This window comes from Tupaia chinensis, unplaced genomic scaffold (genome assembly GCF_000334495.1).
Source record: "Tupaia chinensis unplaced genomic scaffold, TupChi_1.0 Scaffold139491_1, whole genome shotgun sequence".
Lineage (NCBI taxonomy): Eukaryota > Metazoa > Chordata > Mammalia > Scandentia > Tupaiidae > Tupaia > Tupaia belangeri.
This window is the reverse complement of record NW_006199376.1, coordinates 204,294-222,104: the sequence shown is the minus strand read 5'-3', so window position 1 is coordinate 222,104 and position 17,811 is coordinate 204,294. Positions and strand designations below refer to the sequence as shown.

At 38.1% G+C, this 17,811-nt stretch overlaps 3 protein-coding genes across 4 annotated transcripts in view; all 3 read right to left on the bottom strand.

Moving 5' to 3' along the window:
• Nucleotides 1–8,664, bottom strand: part of OR56B2 (olfactory receptor family 56 subfamily B member 2) — a 42,219-nt gene extending 33,555 nt beyond the window's left edge. The window contains exon 1 of the mRNA XM_027765720.1: nt 8,584–8,664. Within this exon, the coding sequence (XP_027621521.1) occupies nt 8,584–8,632 (49 nt within the window). The 5' untranslated portion in view covers nt 8,633–8,664. The remainder of the gene's footprint in view (nt 1–8,583) is intronic.
• LOC102493342 (putative olfactory receptor 52P1) lies at nt 964–8,699 on the bottom strand. Of its 2 annotated transcripts, none has more exons than XM_027765721.1 (2): nt 8,584–8,699; nt 964–2,269 (listed from the first exon to the last, which is right to left on the bottom strand). In XM_027765721.1, exon 2 carries the CDS (start codon nt 2,184–2,186, stop codon nt 1,197–1,199), a length of 990 nt encoding a protein of 329 aa, XP_027621522.1. In that variant the 5' UTR covers nt 2,187–2,269; nt 8,584–8,699; the 3' UTR covers nt 964–1,196. The 2 variants fall into 2 exon arrangements, with proteins under 2 accessions (XP_027621522.1, XP_006162016.1); XM_006161954.3 differs by lacking the exon at nt 8,584–8,699 and adding an exon at nt 2,673–3,106.
• A 6,155-nt stretch (nt 8,700–14,854) lies between these two features.
• Nucleotides 14,855–15,820, bottom strand: LOC102492930 (olfactory receptor 52N4). The gene has a single exon (XM_006161953.1). The coding sequence runs from the start codon at nt 15,818–15,820 to the stop codon at nt 14,855–14,857; it is 966 nt and encodes a 321-aa protein (XP_006162015.1).
• Nucleotides 15,821–17,811: the final 1,991 nt, after the last annotated feature.

Here is a 17,811-nt window from a genome sequence, read left to right as displayed (position 1 = left end):
TCTTCCCCTTCCAGAAATCCAACCACAAATATGCAAATTGTCATCTGTGTCTCACATTTTTCATGTTTCCTGTTGATTCTTTTGTCATTTTTTTTTCCTCTGTGTTTCAGTGTAGAGGTTTTCTACCAACTATTCTTTGCCCATTAACCCTCTCCTCTAGGGCTCACAATTGTTATGTCTAAAATGGAATCTGAAGATGGTTATGAAATCTGCAGCAAACACTGGAAATCAATGGACTCAGTTCAAAACAATTCTCATCTGCTACTCCCTAAGAAAAAAGAGACAGAGTCTGAGTCAGTTTTTGTTGTTTTTTTAATGTGCCAGATGGTGTATGTGTTTACCAACAAGAGACAGAGAAACAGAGATGGGGACAAAAGCTAGCAAGAGGAAGTGCCTTAGCCCCCATTTAAAATCTCTTTCCAGTGGGCCAACAAGTGGTGTGGTAGTTAAGGCACTGAATTCACACTTGACCAACTAAGTCCCAGACCCAGTGGCTTAAAAATCAGGTCAGGTTGGGGACAGCAGATGGCATGGTGGTTAAGGACACTGGACTCCCACCTGGCCATCCTTGGTTCAAGTCCTAGACCTGACAGTTTGTTTTCTTACTCCTCCCCCCTCTTACTCTGTCATTCTCTGGTCAAATTTAATTTTTTTTTTTTTTGAGAGGTTTTTACTATAGGGTATGTGCTCACCAGAAAGGCAGAGAGAGACAGAAATGAGAAATCGTCCTCCAGGGGGTATGGCCACACCACAATTCCTTCTCCTCCATTCTCCTCTCAGCATCTTGGGCATGCACGCACATGCACTCAGTGTGAGTTTAAGCCATCAGGTCTGGGACTCAAACCATGGTCAACTACATGGGAGTTCAGCAACATAGCCATTACACTAATTCAGCAACATAGCCATTACACTAACTGCTGTCAAGAAAAAAATTCAAAAAAAAAAAAAAAAAAAAAAGTCAGGCATGTGTGCATGTGTGCCTAAAATCCCAAGAGGAAATGGAGGAGAAGGAAATTGTAGCATGAACATTCCCCTGGGGGGAGGGAGGGATACTCTCTCTGTCACTCTTCAGTGAGGATGCAAGCCCTTTGGCAGAAACAAACAAAAAAAATCTCTTCGCAATCTCAAATACTGAGGATTTCTTAAGCTTTAAAAGCTTCTTTGTATTTGAACTATGACCTATCTGTAATCCTAGATCACTCAGATGCCCTGATGCCAGTTCCTTGTCCCCTTTGAAATACCTTCACCACTCTTTCACGAATCTCTTTGGTCTTAACTCCATATACTACAGGATTAAGAGCAGGTGGGAATAGCAGATAAACATTGGCCAAAAGAATGTGAATATGGAGTGGGACATGATGGCCAAAGCGGTGTGTGAAAAAGGAGAAGAGGGCTGGTGTATAAGAGATGAGGATGACACAGACGTGGGATCCACAGGTCCCTAATGCCTTGGACCGGGCTTCATGGGATGACAGGCGAAGAACAGCTTGTGCAATGAGGGCATAGGAGAGCCCAATGCAGAACAAGTCAACACCAATGACCAGCAGTGCAGCTGTCAGCCCGTACACACGGTTAGGCCGAGTATCTCCACAGGCCAACTTTACCACGGCCATGTGCTCGCAATATGTGTGTGGGATTACATGGCTTTCGCAGAATCTCAAACGTCCAATGAGGAAGGGACAAGGGAGCATAAGCAGGGAACCTCTCACCATAGCTACCACCCCAATGCGGGCAATGATGGTATCTGTGAGAATAGTAGCATAGCGGAGTGGGTGGCAGATGGCGACATAACGATCAAAGGCCATGGCCAGCAGCACCGTGGACTCCATCATGCAGAAGGCATGAATAAAGAACATCTGAGTCAGGCAGGCAGAGGCAGATATATGCCCAGCCCCACACCAGAGGATGGCCAGTAGCTTGGGAACAGTGGAGAGGGAGGCAGCCAGGTCGATGGTGGAGAGCATGCACAGGAAGAGGTACACAGGCTTGTGCAGGGCTGGCTCAGTGGCAACAACAACCAGGATGGTTATGTTGCCCACAATTGTCGCTGTGCCCAGGCAACACACTGGGAGGGACAGCCACAGGTGGAATTGTTCCAGACCTGGAATTCCCAGGAGAAAAAAGACAGTGGGGTCCATGTTAGTGTGATTAGGAGAATCCATGGTCTGGCCAAGAGTGCTGGACATCTTCTCTGGTCAGAAACCCCCAGTATGGCTAAGAATGCTGGACATCTTCTCTGGTCAGAAACTGCTGCATGTTATCACATTACCTGAACAAACAACACAGAATAGGAATATGAATGAGACTAGAGTAATATGTACTTGCTATAAAATGAAGCTTTATAAATAGGTTCATGATGCCGAAAATGACAACAATAATAGAACCCATTCCCTCGAGTTAAGAGAACCTATAGGTTAATATTTGTAAAGTACCTTGAAAAGTACCTGACATGTCTTCAATAGAAAGGATATGCCCCATTCACTCTTTTTCAGGCATACTTGAAAACTCGTACAAGTGTTTTTATAGAGTCCTAAGAAAGGTTAGGTAGACTCACCAGTCTACACAACAAGCTGCAAGTCCTGTTTAGTGGGTGAAGTTGGACATTATTTTTCTTGTCCTTCAAGAAGAATAGATTCTGATTTGGACCTAATACCTGGTTATTATTTTTTTACCTTAATATTACCACAGTAGCTTCCACTCTTCATTAATCCACAGATATTTTCACACATGCATGCTCATCTTCCATATGAAATTCCATAGGAGGCTTCATTTACTCTTACCCTTCCAGTTTCCTTTCCCCAAGATGTTGAAATTAACTTTTTTTTTTTTTTTTTTACTTAGCTCTACTTTTAAAACAATATTCTAACCTTTTCCAGCACACTTTTGGGTTAGTCCTTTAGTCTCATTCTGTCTGTGGTGCTTGTTGATTTCAAAGAAAAGGTATTTATTAACTTTGAAGAGAAATCTGTGTGTTCATCATGTTTGGGGAAATTTATTTGTGATGATGCAACAGTGATGACTCATCTTTTCTTGTGGACTAATCTTTTTTTTAATTTTTAAATCCAAGATTAATCATAACAGTTCTGTTACTTTTAAAGAATTATTTACTTAATTCCATTTGTTTTTATTATTTTTTTAACTTGACCAGAGAGAGAGAGGAAGAGAGAGAAAAGGAAAACAAGAAAGTAAGCTGCCAGGTCCAGGACTCAAACTTTTGTCAGCCATGAGGGTGTCCAATGACTTAACCGCCATGCCACTTGCTGGCTCCAATAACTATATTTTTAATAGCTCAAAATTTGAATCAACCTGAATGTCCATTGACAGGCAAATTTATGAACAAACTGTAACATCTACCAATGAGTACCATTCAGCAGTAACAAAGAATGGACTGCAATATAAATGAATCACAAAAACATAGGCTGATTGGGAACCAACAGTTAGCATAATGGCTATGTTGCTGAACTCCCACGTAGTCGACCGTGGTTCGCATCCTGGACCCAGTAGCTTAAACCTCAAGCCGGGTGCGTGTGCATGCATGCCCAAGATCCCGAGAGGAGAATGGAGGAGAAGGGATTGCAGCATGACCATCCCCTCTGGGGGGTGATTTCTCGCTGTCTCTATGTCTCTCTCTGTCTGGCGAGCACACGCGCCCTATAGCGAAAACCTCTCCAAAAAAAAAAAAAAAAAAAAGCATAGGCTGATCAAAAGAAGACATACCCAGGGAACCAGCAGTTAGCATAATGGCTATGTTGCTGGATTCCCACGTAGTCGACCACGGTTTGCATCCCGGACCCGGTGGCTTAAAACTCAAGCCCGGCGCATGTGCGTCCGTGCCCAAGATCCCGAGAGGAGACTGGAGGAGAAGGGATTGCGGCGTGACCATCCTCTCTGGGGGGTGATTTCTCGCTTTCTGTCTATGTCTCTCTCTGTCTGTCTGGCGAGTGCACGTGTCCTGTAGCGAAAACCTCTCCAACAACAACAACAACAAAAAAAAGAAGACATACCCAAAAGAGTTTGTATTGTATAATCCCATATGTACAACTTTCTAAGAGAGAGAAATTTAATCTTCAGTAATAAAAACCAGGTTGCCAGTTACAAGGGGATAGAGTTGATGCAACGGACTGAAATGTAAAGAAATAATTCAAAGGACTTGAGTATTAAGAGACTTTTTGGGATGATGGAATTCTTTAATATTTTTATTTTGGTGATGTTTACACAGCTGTATAGACGTGTCAAGTGTGTTGAACTGTACACTTAAAACACATGAATTTTGTTATTTCATTGTTTTGCTTCAGTATACTTTTACACATTTTTACTGTGATATGGTTTTGTCTAGCTCTCTTTTTAGTTCTATAAATTTTTGTGGTAAATATTTTGAAAATTTTCTGAAGACATGTTCCCTATTGATAGTTACATTGCTAAGGAACAGCTAAACAAAAGGGTATTGAGCTAGTTGGCAAAGACAACAGGTACAGAATGGATGTGGTTTTCTGTATGGCTAACACAAGCTATTTTCTCATGAGAAGAACAAGCAGGTTTACAAAAGCAGACAGCCACGTAAGGGTAAGAAAACAAAATAGACAAACAGTTGCTCATGAACAAGATCTAATATGAGGTCTTCTGCATAGTCAGTGCTGAAAACCTATGTTCTCTCTGGTGTGAAATATCATCGGGAGCTTCTACGACACTTCAACACACAACGTCTGTTTTCTAGTATTAAATAAAAAGAATCAAGACATGTTTTTGAAGCATGAGAAACTGACAGGAAAAAAAATAAGGGTCACAGGTGATACAGATATTTAAGTTAGTTGAGAAAGACTTAGAAGCAATACGATTGGAATGGTTAAAAAAGGTTAAAGTGGAGAAAAATATGCAGAATTTCGATAGCAGCCTAGGATCTACAAGATGAACCAAATGTACTCATTATAACTGAATAATATAATGTCTAAAAGTAAGAATTTATTGAAATGGAAACAGGAATTATTTAAAAAGTAAATTTGAAGGCATATCAATATATTGAAATGGAATGAAGAAAAATTATCAGAACGAACAGAACAGAACATAGAAGACATATGGAATGGTTAAAAGTCTAACTTATATGTAATTAGAATCCTGTAAGGAAAGTAAAGACTGGAGGCAGAAGCAATATCTAAAGAGACAATGACTGAGAATATTTTTGAAGTGATGAGAAGCACTCAATTTATAATTTCAAGCTCAGTGAACTCCAATGAAAATAAACACAAAGAAAGCCTTATCTAAGCCCATGGAAATCAAACTGTAGAAAATCAAAATCTAAGAGAGAAATCTTTAAAACATTTAGAAAGAAAAAGACTTTTAAAGAGGCAAAGCTAAGACTGGTAGTTGATCTTTCTGGCAGAATAATCTCTCTCATTTATTTCATCTTTGCCATGCCACTAAGCCCATAAGGAGACACAGCTCATAGCAAGGAGTACTTAAGTTAAAAGGAATTACACAGAATAGTAGTAAGGGGAAGAAATAGAGAGGTAATCCTTAAAATAAAAGCTGAGAAATCATTTTAGATGGGAGTTTTTAAAATGTGGGTACAAAATTCACTGTCCAGATATTCATATCCATTTGTCCAATCACAGATATTTAATGTGAACCTCATAAATAACTACCTCAACATTGAAGCTGGAGATAGTGTAAAGATCAGTACAAAATGAGCAAGAAAATTTAGGGAGCTGGAAAACAGTTACCAAAGAGTAACTAACTCTTTGTTACTAGTCTATTACTCTGGGATAGCATGTGAGGTGGGAAGAGAGGTAAACTCTCCTAATTCTTAATGGACCAACTATTCTGTGCATATGGTTATAGGAAAAATAAATTCAGAGTGAGATTTCTCTATTTATAGGCCATGGAGAAGTTCCTCCCTCACAATATAAATAGATATAAATAATACCAAGAAGTCCATTATGAGGGTGAATAAGACCAACCATTTGTTGCTGTCCTTACAGACTGACAGGACAGGAGTGTGATGGCAATGCCAATTATTCTAATCACATTTCAGAGCCCATAAACCACATGACTCTCAGAGAAAAAAGGGATGCATAACAGGGGTGTGTATAGCAGGTCTTAAACTCACTACTCTGTGAGAAAAAGTAAACCACATGACTCTCAGAGAAAAAAGGGACGCATGTGGCTCATAACAGGGGTGTGTATAGCAGGTCTTAAACTCACTACTCTGTGAGAAAAAGAGGACATGGTGGAACCCGCAGTTAGCGTAATGGCTATGTCGCTGAACTCCCACATAGTTGACTGCGGTTTGCGTCCCGGACCCGGTGGCTTAAAACTCACACCGGGCACGTGTGCTTGCATGCCCAAGATCCCAAGAGGAGAATGGAGGAGAAGAGACTGCGGCGTGACCATACCCCCTGGGGAGTGATTTCTCGCTTACTGCCTCTATGTCTCTCTTTGTCTGTCTGGCGAGCGCACGTGCCCTATAGCGAAAATCTCTCCAAAAAAAAAAGAGAGAGGAGATGGCAACGATCTGAGTCACAGATCAATTTTAGCTGGGATGTGATTTTCCTAAGGAGAAATGGCAAGGTGAAAGTTTGGGCTTGGCCGAATAAGTGACCCTTATCAACGTAAGTTGTACTCCCTGGACCTCTACCTAACATTCAGGCAAAAATGTACACCAGACCTCATGCTTCCTTTTAAGCATTCTTTGAAACAGAATATTTCACAGGCATAGGCTCTTTTAAAGCAGCAATGTGTAATGGTTTAAAAATGTAGATATGCAAATCTACACAACTGGGAATCTTTGTATTTACTTTTTATTGACAGCGTCATCTTGAACAAGTTGATATTTCTCTAGAATCCTACAATTCCCTGATGTATAAAATGGGACTAATGATACATTTCAAGGTTGTGAAAATGTAAAGAAAAATGCCTATTGTAGTTTGACATCTGGAGTAAATTTCATTTGCTATTAACATTATCTCTATGTTAATGGAGAAATAACCTTATATCCAACACAGAATCTTCACTGTAGTTTTCTTAACCAAGTAGAATCTAGTCCTTGTCTAAACATTTATATAATTAGTAACTATTTTACATTTAGTTGTTCCATTGCAGGACAAATTCATTAAATAAATATTGTTTAACTTATTTTTGTATGTCAACTATGCCATATAACACAATCATTAAGAAACAGAAAGCGACTTCCCTGACTGCTCTTGGTCAAATTAGATGCACTCAGCTCTGACTTTTGTGAACCAGATTTTCTTCCTGAGTTCATGTGAATCTCTGCTTGACAGAGTAGTTCAACACAGAGAATGGACCTGAAGTCAGAAAGAAGAAGCAGAGAGGCTCTGCACTCTATCAACTCAACCACTTAGTTTATGCCAGATACAGCTACAGTTTTAGCCTTATCACAACCTCAGTCATCCATGTATTTCATGTTGGTAAATTCTCTTTACAAGCCAAATGATGTATAATGATCAAAGGTTTAAAAAGGAAAGAAGTAAGAATAATAAAAGTAAAAGAATCACTCACCCATAGTCAGGAAGCTTAACTTGATAATAGTACTTAGAACATTCATCATGCTCTTTAGGTTGCTAGCTCTATGCCTCATGACTTTTTTCCTTGTAGAAGCTGCACTGAGCATTGTAACTTATTACTTGACTAAATTAGCTCCTAGTTTGACTGATGTAAGTAAACATTAGTTGCATTTTCTGTAGTCTTTTTCTTTCTAAGGAACCCTAATCATTACACACACCAATTCTTCAAAGGGTCGTGCTCTCTTAAACTCATGCTCACTTCTACCACTATTTTTCATTGGTCTGTGGTTTCACACCATTTCTTGCACAAAATTAAATACATTTTTGTGACCATTCATTCTCAAATCTCAGTTTAAACTTGTCCCTCGGACCAAATCATTAATCTAACTCTTACTGTGACATTAAAGCCAGTGCTCTCAGCTTGATAAAAGTCCTCACATTAAAATCAATGGAAGGACTAGGGATGGAGAAATTTTTCACGTCTTGACACTGCACTGCAATCCAAAGGCTTTCAGCCTATTTGCACAAGAGCACAGCTAGACGTGGGCTAGCTCTACTTACTGTCAGAATACCAGAGAAAAATCCCAAAGTAACCAATGTATTTCTGCTGATTCCCCCTACCCAGCTTCTCAGTGCTGATCCTTATAGTGTTTACACTTCCCATTAGGTTTGCAATTTACTTCAGGTGATTAGTGAGGAATTACTTCTTGTTAGTAACTTTAGCAATATCATAGTTAATGTCTTTAACTTTCTATCAATGCCTCTCATTTCTCTGATCTGTGTAACATATCATTTGCTTTTTTCTTTAGTGGCAGCTTCCCACTATCCCCCCTTTCCAACCACTCAGACTAATGCCAAACAATAGCTCCTGTTAGGGGAGCCCTGCTAACCTAAAATTCAAATCATGCTATGCAGAAGGGTTATTCGGCAAAATTTCCTTTCTTAGTGTTTAAATCTCATTATCTCTGTTTTGAGGTAAACTCCCCCAAACCAGTTATGACATACGGACTTCTCTCCAAAGCTAGCAAATGTCCTTCCCAGTGTCTTTCCTAGTCCAACTCACGTGAGTCCAGGAGAGCAGAAAATGGGAAGGCATAGCATTGTAGGAGCATCCTCAGAAGATTGCAAGAGCTTGACAAGTCTCTGCCCACTCTCAACTGAGTATTGAGCCAAGAGATTGTTATACTGATGAAACTTGTCTTACAGTGCCCCCCTGAGAGTTTAGTAGGCTTCACTGAGATTAAGACTAGCGCCATCTAGGGAGTTTTTGTGTTCCTTAGGAGATTAAACATGGAAGCTTTTCTCTTCTGGTTGACCAGATCAAAATGTAGAGGTGACAACATTAGAGGCTGTTGTTAAAGAGCGAGGCAAGACACATTTGTGATCTACTCCCATGTAACTCTTTCTCTGCTTTTGTTTTAATTTGATATTAATTCCCCTCATCTCAGTATTATTTACCTAGAAACACTTAACATTTTAGGACCATCGAGACTCCAAGTACTATAGTTATCTGATCTGAATCCCTCTCTTTTTCCAAGGCAGCTCTATTCTCCTAGGATTTCTAAATATGTTTCCACCCCAACCCCTACCTCAACACCTGGTCCATTTTGCAATGTTTTCTCCTTCCATGGATTTTGATATTATAGGAAAGTTACTACACGTTTTTAGACTGGCCACTCTGACGTTGCTGCAGTATGGTTGCCTTTGTGAGATGCCTTGCCATATTTTTTTGCATTACCTGTACAAGAGGGAGAAAGATGATAATTGACCTTAATAGGAATTTGTACTCATATGTAAAATCTAGATGATGTGACTAGTTAAAAGCAGCTTTTTACTAGATGAGGTAATTATCTAAGAAACCAAGAAGCCAAAGGAGAGCTATACATTAAACATCACCAAATCTGTATCTCCTGGTGTCCTCTACTGGTAACCTATCCATTGTGCTTATTTCAGAGAACTGTATAGCCAGAGAGCTATTTTGAATTTACCTCACAACCTAATTCTTTGTAAGACTAATTCACTCTTGATATCAACACTCCCATACACAAAGAGTTTACTTGATATAGCCTCACCACTAATATAATTTACTGCACCATGACTATCAAGCTTTCTTCAGTTCATAAACAAGTGTCTTAAATTTCTGTTTTCAGAAAAAACAGCTCTTACCATTGTCCAAAAGCCCACACCTCACATTATTCAGAGAGACTCCCACTGCAAAATAGTCTCTTCCCCCATTTACAGCACCTTTCCACATATTCTCCTGGTTGTTTTCTCCTCCATCTTTGCCATAACTAAGAGATCCATCTTTGCCATGGGCCATGAGCACTGGACCTACTTCTGAATTCTTGTCACCTGTATACCTTCGATCTTTGAGAGTCTCTCTGAGACCAGTGGCTTGAAAATTTTATTTGCATTTCAAAATTACCTAGAGTCTTGTTAAAGCACAGATTGCTAGTCCATACCTCCAGATTGCCTAATTCAGAAAGTTTCAAACAGAACCCCTTTTGCTTTTCCCTGGCATTGTCATTATTTTAAATTTTTTTTTTAATAATATTTTCCCTGGAATCAGCCGATTGCATAATGTTGCTGGATTCCCACATAGTCGACCATGGTGTTTTGTTTTTGTTTTTCCCAGGGATTGTCATTATTTCAAATTTGTAATAATATTTTTCCTGGGACCCACAAATGGCATAATAGTTAGGTTGCTGGACTCCTACGTAGTCGACTGTGGTTCAAGACCTGGACTCAGTGGCTTAAAACCCCCATTGGGTGTGTTGCATGCGTACTCAAGATCCTGAGAGAAGAATGGAGAAGAACCTGTAGTGTAGTTATACTCCCTGGGGGTGGGAGGGGAGTGATTTTTTGCTTTCTGTCTATCTGTCTGATAAGCACACGAGCCCTTTGCTGTAGCAAAAATCTCTCTCTAAATTAAGAATAATAATATTTTTCCAGGACCTGCAGTTGGCATAATGGCCATGTTGCTGGACTCCCATTTAGTTGAAGGCAGTTCGAGTCCCAGACCCAGTGTCTTAAACTCACGCCGGGTGCATGTGTATGCATACCCAAGATCCCGAGAGGAGAATGGAGGAGAAGGGATTGCGACATGGCCAGCCCCCTGGGGCGTGATTTCTCGATTTCTGTCTCTCTGTCTCTCTCTGTGTTTCTGGAGAGTGCACGTGCCCTATAGCAAAAACCTCTCCAAAAAAATGTTCCTTATTCATAAGATAGCATGTGTGCATACATAAGAAAGAGGAAGTTAGAAAGAGAGAGAGGAACACGCTCTATCTGATCTGATCTTTCCCCTCCAGTTCCCCACCTTATCAGATCTTGGTTACCTGTGTTTATATCAGGCATATTTCAGGTCAATCAGATCACGGATCCAAAATTTATTTGCTATGGGTGAATAATATTCCATTGTATATGTATATCACATGTTCTTTGTGTAGTTATTCTTCAATAAACATTTAGATTGCTTTCTGATCTAGGCTACTGAAAATAATGCTACAATAAACATAGGATGCAAATATCTCTTCATGATCCTCATTTCAATTATAGTGGGTAAATAAATGGAGGTGGGATTGCTAGATCATGCAATAGCATTATTTTAAATTTTTTAAAACAGAGTGTCATGATTTGCAGTCCTCCTGCTTCAGCCTCCCAGACAACTCTAAGTGCACACCACCATGTTCAGTTTTGTTTGTTTGTTTGTTTGTTTGTTTTTCTGCCAAGGTTTTACTACATTCCACAGGCCAGCCCTGAGTTTATGATCCTCTTGATTCAGGCCCCATGAATCACGGGGCTTATAGACACATGTCATCATGCCTTTTAGAATGGTCCAGGAAGCAAACGTGTGCCTCACCTGTAATCTCATTATGGAGCACAGTGCCTTAGCAGTTTTCCTCCACAACTGCGCCAGGTTTTTAATTTTATTCAAGAACCTCCATATTGTTCTTGTTATTGTTTTATAGAAGCTTCACTGTTTGACATTCTCACCAAGAGTACAAAAGGATTCCTGTTTTTCCATGTTATCATCAATACATTTTATTCTAATTTCTATTATTTTGGTAATAGCCTAAAGGGTGTGAGGTGATATCTCACTGCTGTTTTGAGTTGGCTTTTCCTGAATAGGGATGCTGAACAATATTTCACCTACCTGTTGTCCATTCGTATATATTTTTTTGAGAAATGTCATTCAAGTCTTCTGCTCATTTTTTAAAATTGGGTTATTTGTTTCACTGCTATTGAGTGATAGAAGATCTTTATGTATTTTGGATATTAATCTTGTATCAGATATTTGGTTTGCAAATATTTTCTACTATTCAGTAGCTTGCTTTTTCATTTTGTTGATTGTTCCCTTTGCTATGCAAAAGCTTTTTTGTTTGATGTAGTTCCACTTGTCAATATTTACCTTTGTTTCTTGTGCTTTGGGTGTCATACCCAAGGAATCATAGCCAAAACGCATGTCATGAGACTTCTCCACTCTATATTCTTCTAGGAGTTTTATAGTTTTAGGTCTTATGTCCAAGTCCTTAATCCATTTTAAGTTGTTTTTTTGTGTGCTCTTTTGCATTTAGATATCCAATTTTCCCCAGATCATTCATTGAACAGACTATCCTTCCACAATGTTCAATTCTTGACATTCTTACTGAAGAACTGTTGATCATAAATGTATTGGGTTTATTTTTGAGATCTTTTTCTCTTACATTGCTCTCTATGTATGTCTTTAAGTCATATTCTGATTTACTGTTTTACTTACTGTGATTTGTAATACATTTTGTAATAAAAAGTATGAAGCATCTAACTTTATTCTTTTGAGATTACTTTCACTATTCAAAAGTATGAAGCATCTAACTTTATTCTTTTGATATTACTTTCATTATTTTGGATTCTTAGTGGTTTCATATGAATATTAAGACAGCTGTTTCTATTTAGATTAAAAGGTTCACAGTGACTTCTATAGAAACTGCTTGGAATGGGATTCTGTAGGTCATCTTGGATAGTATGGGCATTTTAGTAATATCAATCCTTCCATGTCATGAATATGAAATGCCCTCACATTTATTTATATCTTTTATTTATTTATTTAATTTTTTTTTAAGCAACGTTTTCATTTATTTATTTATTTATTTATTTTTTGAGCAACTTTTTTTGCTGTCCAGTGTAGAACTCTTTTTCCTCATTGGAAAAATTTATCCCTAAATAGCTTATTCTTGATACTGTTGTACGTGAGATCATTTTCATAATTGTTTATGTTAGCATATCAAAGCATAATTTACTTTGTACATTGTGGAGTTAAGAAATACAGTTTTTCTTTTCTACTTTTTCTAATTGCAAGAGAGTGTGTGTGCTCACCAGAGAGGGACAGAAAGACATAGAGAGATGTAGAGAGAGAGAGAGAGCGAGTAAGCACTCCCTAATGAGTGTGTGGCCATGCCACAATTTCTTCTTTTTCATTTCTCTATCCTGTTGGTATGCATTCACATGTGCTCAGGGTGTTCCCCAAGCTGCCAGAAACAGGATTTGAACCACAGCTTGCCACATGAGATCTGGATTCATTAACTTCTAAGCTGTAGGTCCAGGCCAAGAAATGCAGTTTTGAATCAAAATTTAAATTACAAATTTTGAAACAAGTAATTTGAAGTAGTTGGAATTAATAAATATGAAATGTAAATACTAAGATAAATATACCTTAAAATAAAAATTGGAGTGAGAAAGTGAGCAAAAAGATTGAAGTCTTTAGCACAATAATTGTTTTACTTGAAACACATAAAATTACCAAATAATTCCATCTATTTCCAATGAAACTTACATATGAAAAAATTCATGCTAAAATTGAACATGAGGTGTAAAATAAAAGTAGAGCTGGAGAACAAGGGGGAAAGGGGAGATCTTGGACTGTCTGTAGAAGATAATATGCCAAGAAGAATCAAAATGTGGGAAACAGCTCTCTGAACAGAAATGTTCAGTTCACAGACAATACTTAAGATCATGATACTGAAGGAAACTATCCACAAGAGAACACAGAAAACAAATCAGTGCTAACAAAATGTTTGCCATAAATAAAATATACAGTGTTTCTGAAGTTTAAAAAGAAAATGGCCTTCTTTCAAGATATTGGAAATACTGAATTGAGTCCAATATTCCTGAGAGGCAGTGTTAGGTAAGCACACTAGATAGTCTATTTGTTAACATGGGAAACACCAATGAAATTGGTAAATGAACATTCAGACCACAGATGGAATAACAGAAACACAAACTTGGACAAGAATATCGGGTTGAGAAAACAGAGGGAAAGAAGACAAGGCAACTTGTCCTAGTTTTAAGATTATGAGGAATGAGGAAATGTTCTGATAACAGAAATAAGTGGTGTTGCAATAGAAGATCTTAAATTATAAAATAATAAAGAGTTGTAAAATAAATAAATGTTATTCAAGGACTATAGTTAATTGAATTTGATAGAGGTGTTGTGTATTCTCTTTTGGACAGAGAGAAACATCAGTAAACTTCACGTTTTATTTATCATATAACTAGCTTAGTTCATGAAACATTGATATTAGTGTACTACTTTTTAGCCTCTCATTTATTAAAGTTAGAGACATTTTAAGCATAAGAAAGAGATACTTAATTTTCTCTATTTGATCAACAATTGAGGATAAGATTATCCCCCTTTGTATGGTTCACAAAAAAATGTACTCTGTCCCACATTTGATAAAGAGATCTATGCCTCTTCCAGTCTGTATACATTTAAAGGTCCTCTTGTAGAAAACTGTTTATGCTCTTGTGAAAAATAATTTATGTGGATGCTAGGAGAGACCTATTTAGTTTAATAATAAGATTTTTAAAAAGTATCTAGAGACTTAAAACTCATATTAATGATTTCATGGGGTACATGCTAACTGCTTCTTCAGGAAGAAGTCACTTGAAAAATCATAGATATTTTGGTAATTGTGGAAATATATAGAAAATATTTTCCAGAGGAAAGTAAAAACTATCAATCAGAATATTGCAACCATTATTTTCAAACAGGACTCAGATTCTCTTTTTCACTTATTCTTTTTCTTTTTCATAAAAAATGGATATGTTAGCTTTTGTTAAAGGTTACCAGGTTTAATTTTTAAGCTAGTCTTTTGTGGGAAAGAAAAGTTAAGAAAATATAGAAAGATCAGTGGACATGCTAATGATATTGAGAATTTTGAGGCACTTGTTGGGAAGGCATCATTCAACAAGCTAGTTTTTTGTGGTCAAAATAGTACTTCCAGAAAATTTTATCACCCTTTGGCTGAGCTGGAAAATACAAGCAATTCTTCCTTTTCTCTCTCCCACCAAATGTCCATCTATATGCTATGGGATTTGATGTCTTTAGAACCTGAAAGTATCCTTACAACACAGTCTCGTATCTGCTTGGTTTTTACCCCATACACAACAGGGTTCATAGTAGGGGGCAGAAGTAGATAAATATTGGCCACAATAATGTGACAAGATGGTGGGATCGTGTGGCCACCAAAACGGTGAGAAAAAAAGGAGAAGAAGGCTGGACTGTAAGAGAAAACAATAGCACAGATATGGGCAGTGCAGGTGCTGAAAGCCTTCTGCCGAGCGTCTGCTGAGGAGAGGCTGACTACTGCCCGAAGGATCATGGTGTAGGAGACTGTGATGCACAGGATATCAAAGCCCCCAATCAGAAGTGCCACCATCAGACCATAGATGGCATTGACCTTGATATTTCCACAGGATAACTTGGCTACAGACATGTGGTCACAGTAGGTATGATGTATTATATTGCCTCTACAGTAGGGCAGGCGCTTGGTGAGAAAAGTAAATGGAATTATAAGCAATACTCCTCTCAAAAAAGTGACGAGCCCAGCCTTTGCAATGACAGGATTGGTGAGGATGGTTGAGTAACGCAGGGGATAGCAGATGGCCACATAGCGGTCGAGGGCCATAAGCATGAGCACCCCAGACTCCATCCCTGTGAAGGTATGGATAAAAAACATCTGAACCAAGCATTCATCAAATCCAATTTCCTTGAGATGAAACCAGAAGATGCAGAGGGCTTTTGGAATCGTACTAGAGCACATCACAAGGTCAGTTAGAGAAAGCATGGCCAAGAAGTAGTACATGGGCCTGTGCAGAGAGTCCTCATAGCGGATAAGGTAGAGGAGTCCACAGTTCCCAACCACAGCCACCACATACATGGAACAAAATGGGAAGGAAATCCAGACGTGTATGTCCTCCAGTCCTGGAACTCCATTAAGAATGAATGAAGCTGGGGTTAGATCTGTTTTATTGAGTATTAACATGATCAGGCCCTGGAACTCCATTAAGAATGAATGAAGCTGGAGTCAGATCTGTTTTATTGAGAATTAGCATGATCAGGTTGGTGTGATTATGAAATGTCCTAAAACTTAGGTAGGTTTTCCTAGAGTTAAGAAAAAGAGAAAAGGAAATACAAGTTATGGTTATTGTTTTTTCCCCCACAAGTTTTTAAAATTGCATAACACATTTTAATGATCAAATAATCAGATTTTTTGAGTGCCATGGAGTAACTGTTTATAGTTAGTTTGCTTTTTTACTACTTCATTAGTTTATTCATTGATTTTCTTTATTTGCAATGACCATATGTGCTTGCCAGAAAAAGAAAGAGAAAGAGAAGGTAAAAGCAATTATCAGTGAGTGTGGTCAAGCCATAATAATTTCTCCTCCATCTCTCCATCCTGTTGGGACTCTGGGCATTTATGCACACATGGCTTTGCATGTTTTTAGCCATCTGGGACAGGATTTGAACTATGTGGTGGGTCATGTGAGATTCAGCTCCCTTAATTACCAGTCAGTGAGGCCAAATCATCACCTTCTTACTGAGTGGTGTAAGTTCCACCATGGACATAGATTCTATAATACATTATCATTTTTTAAAGAATTATTTTGTTTCATTTTATTCATCATTATTATTGTGTTTTTTAATTTGGCAGAAAGAGACAGAGAGTGAGAGAGAAAGTGAGAATGCAAGCCACCAGATCCAGGACTTGGACTATGGTCTGTCATGTGAGAGTCAAACACCTTAACCACTATGCCACCTGCTAGCTCCCATTATTTTTTTTTTAAGACAAATGTTGTCCTTATATATGTATAACAAAATGTAATTCTGTTTTTGTTCTAAAGTTATTTTTGTTATAACATCTTATTTAACTGTTAATAACTGTGCACATCTGACTACGAATTTGATATTAATCATTCTTTAATCACTTCACATATTCCATCCAATAAGATTTTAAATTTTTATTCTTAATTACTGACAAATATTTATTCTTGCTTACTGAGGTACTCTCAGAAGAACATTGAAATTATTAAATGATTTATTCCTCAATGAAACTTAGGGTCTCACAAGCAGAAAAATTTTTAATTTCATCTTCTTACATTTTTCTTTTTAATTTGCCAGGAGGCATGTGAACAGAGGACAGACAGAGATAGAAGGAAAGTAAAAAATACCCCTGGGAGTGTAGTCATGCTGCAATCCCTTCTACTCCATTGTTCTCTCAGAATTTGTGGCACACACTCACAAGTGCATGTGTGTCCAGCATGTTTTTCACGTTACGGTGATAAGGACTCAAACCATGCTGGAGCACATGCAGGATCCAGCCACCATAACCACTACACCCCAGTTGGGGCCACTTTCTCACTTTTAAGATATCTGGTTCATGTCCTTTCCTTTGTCCATTCTATATGTATTTACAGAAATGTTTTTAATTTCTTTTCTCAGAATAAGCTTCCAGCCTTAACTGGGGAGCAACTGATGTTTCTAGGATGGGAAATCTATCAACAGTAACAAATGCTGGCTTCCTACCAATCTTCCTGTTTTACCTTCAGTCATTGCCCTCTGAGATGTTCTGTTGTACCTGGCAAAAATATATATAAATAAATAACTGGTTTTATATAACTTACTTTACTAAAGACATTGATGACATTTGTCTCAGTTGTAAGTTTCTCCATCTTTTGTTTATTATTTAATAATATGTTGACATTTTCTGTTCTTTTTTTATATTCTCAGGTGTTCTCTGACTTTTTATGTTTATAATTTTTATAACCTCAAAAATGGAACCTTGGAGCCAGTTGGAGGTGTGGTGGCAAAACACAGTTCTGTGTCAGGCAATTTTACATGGAAAGGTTCCTCAATCAAGTCTGGAGACCTCTCTGAATATTCGAGACACAGATTTCCCTTGATTCCAGGCTAGCTGAAAGCTAGGGGTGGATGACAGCATCGTGAACCTGTTTATTTGCTGTCTTTATCTTTTTC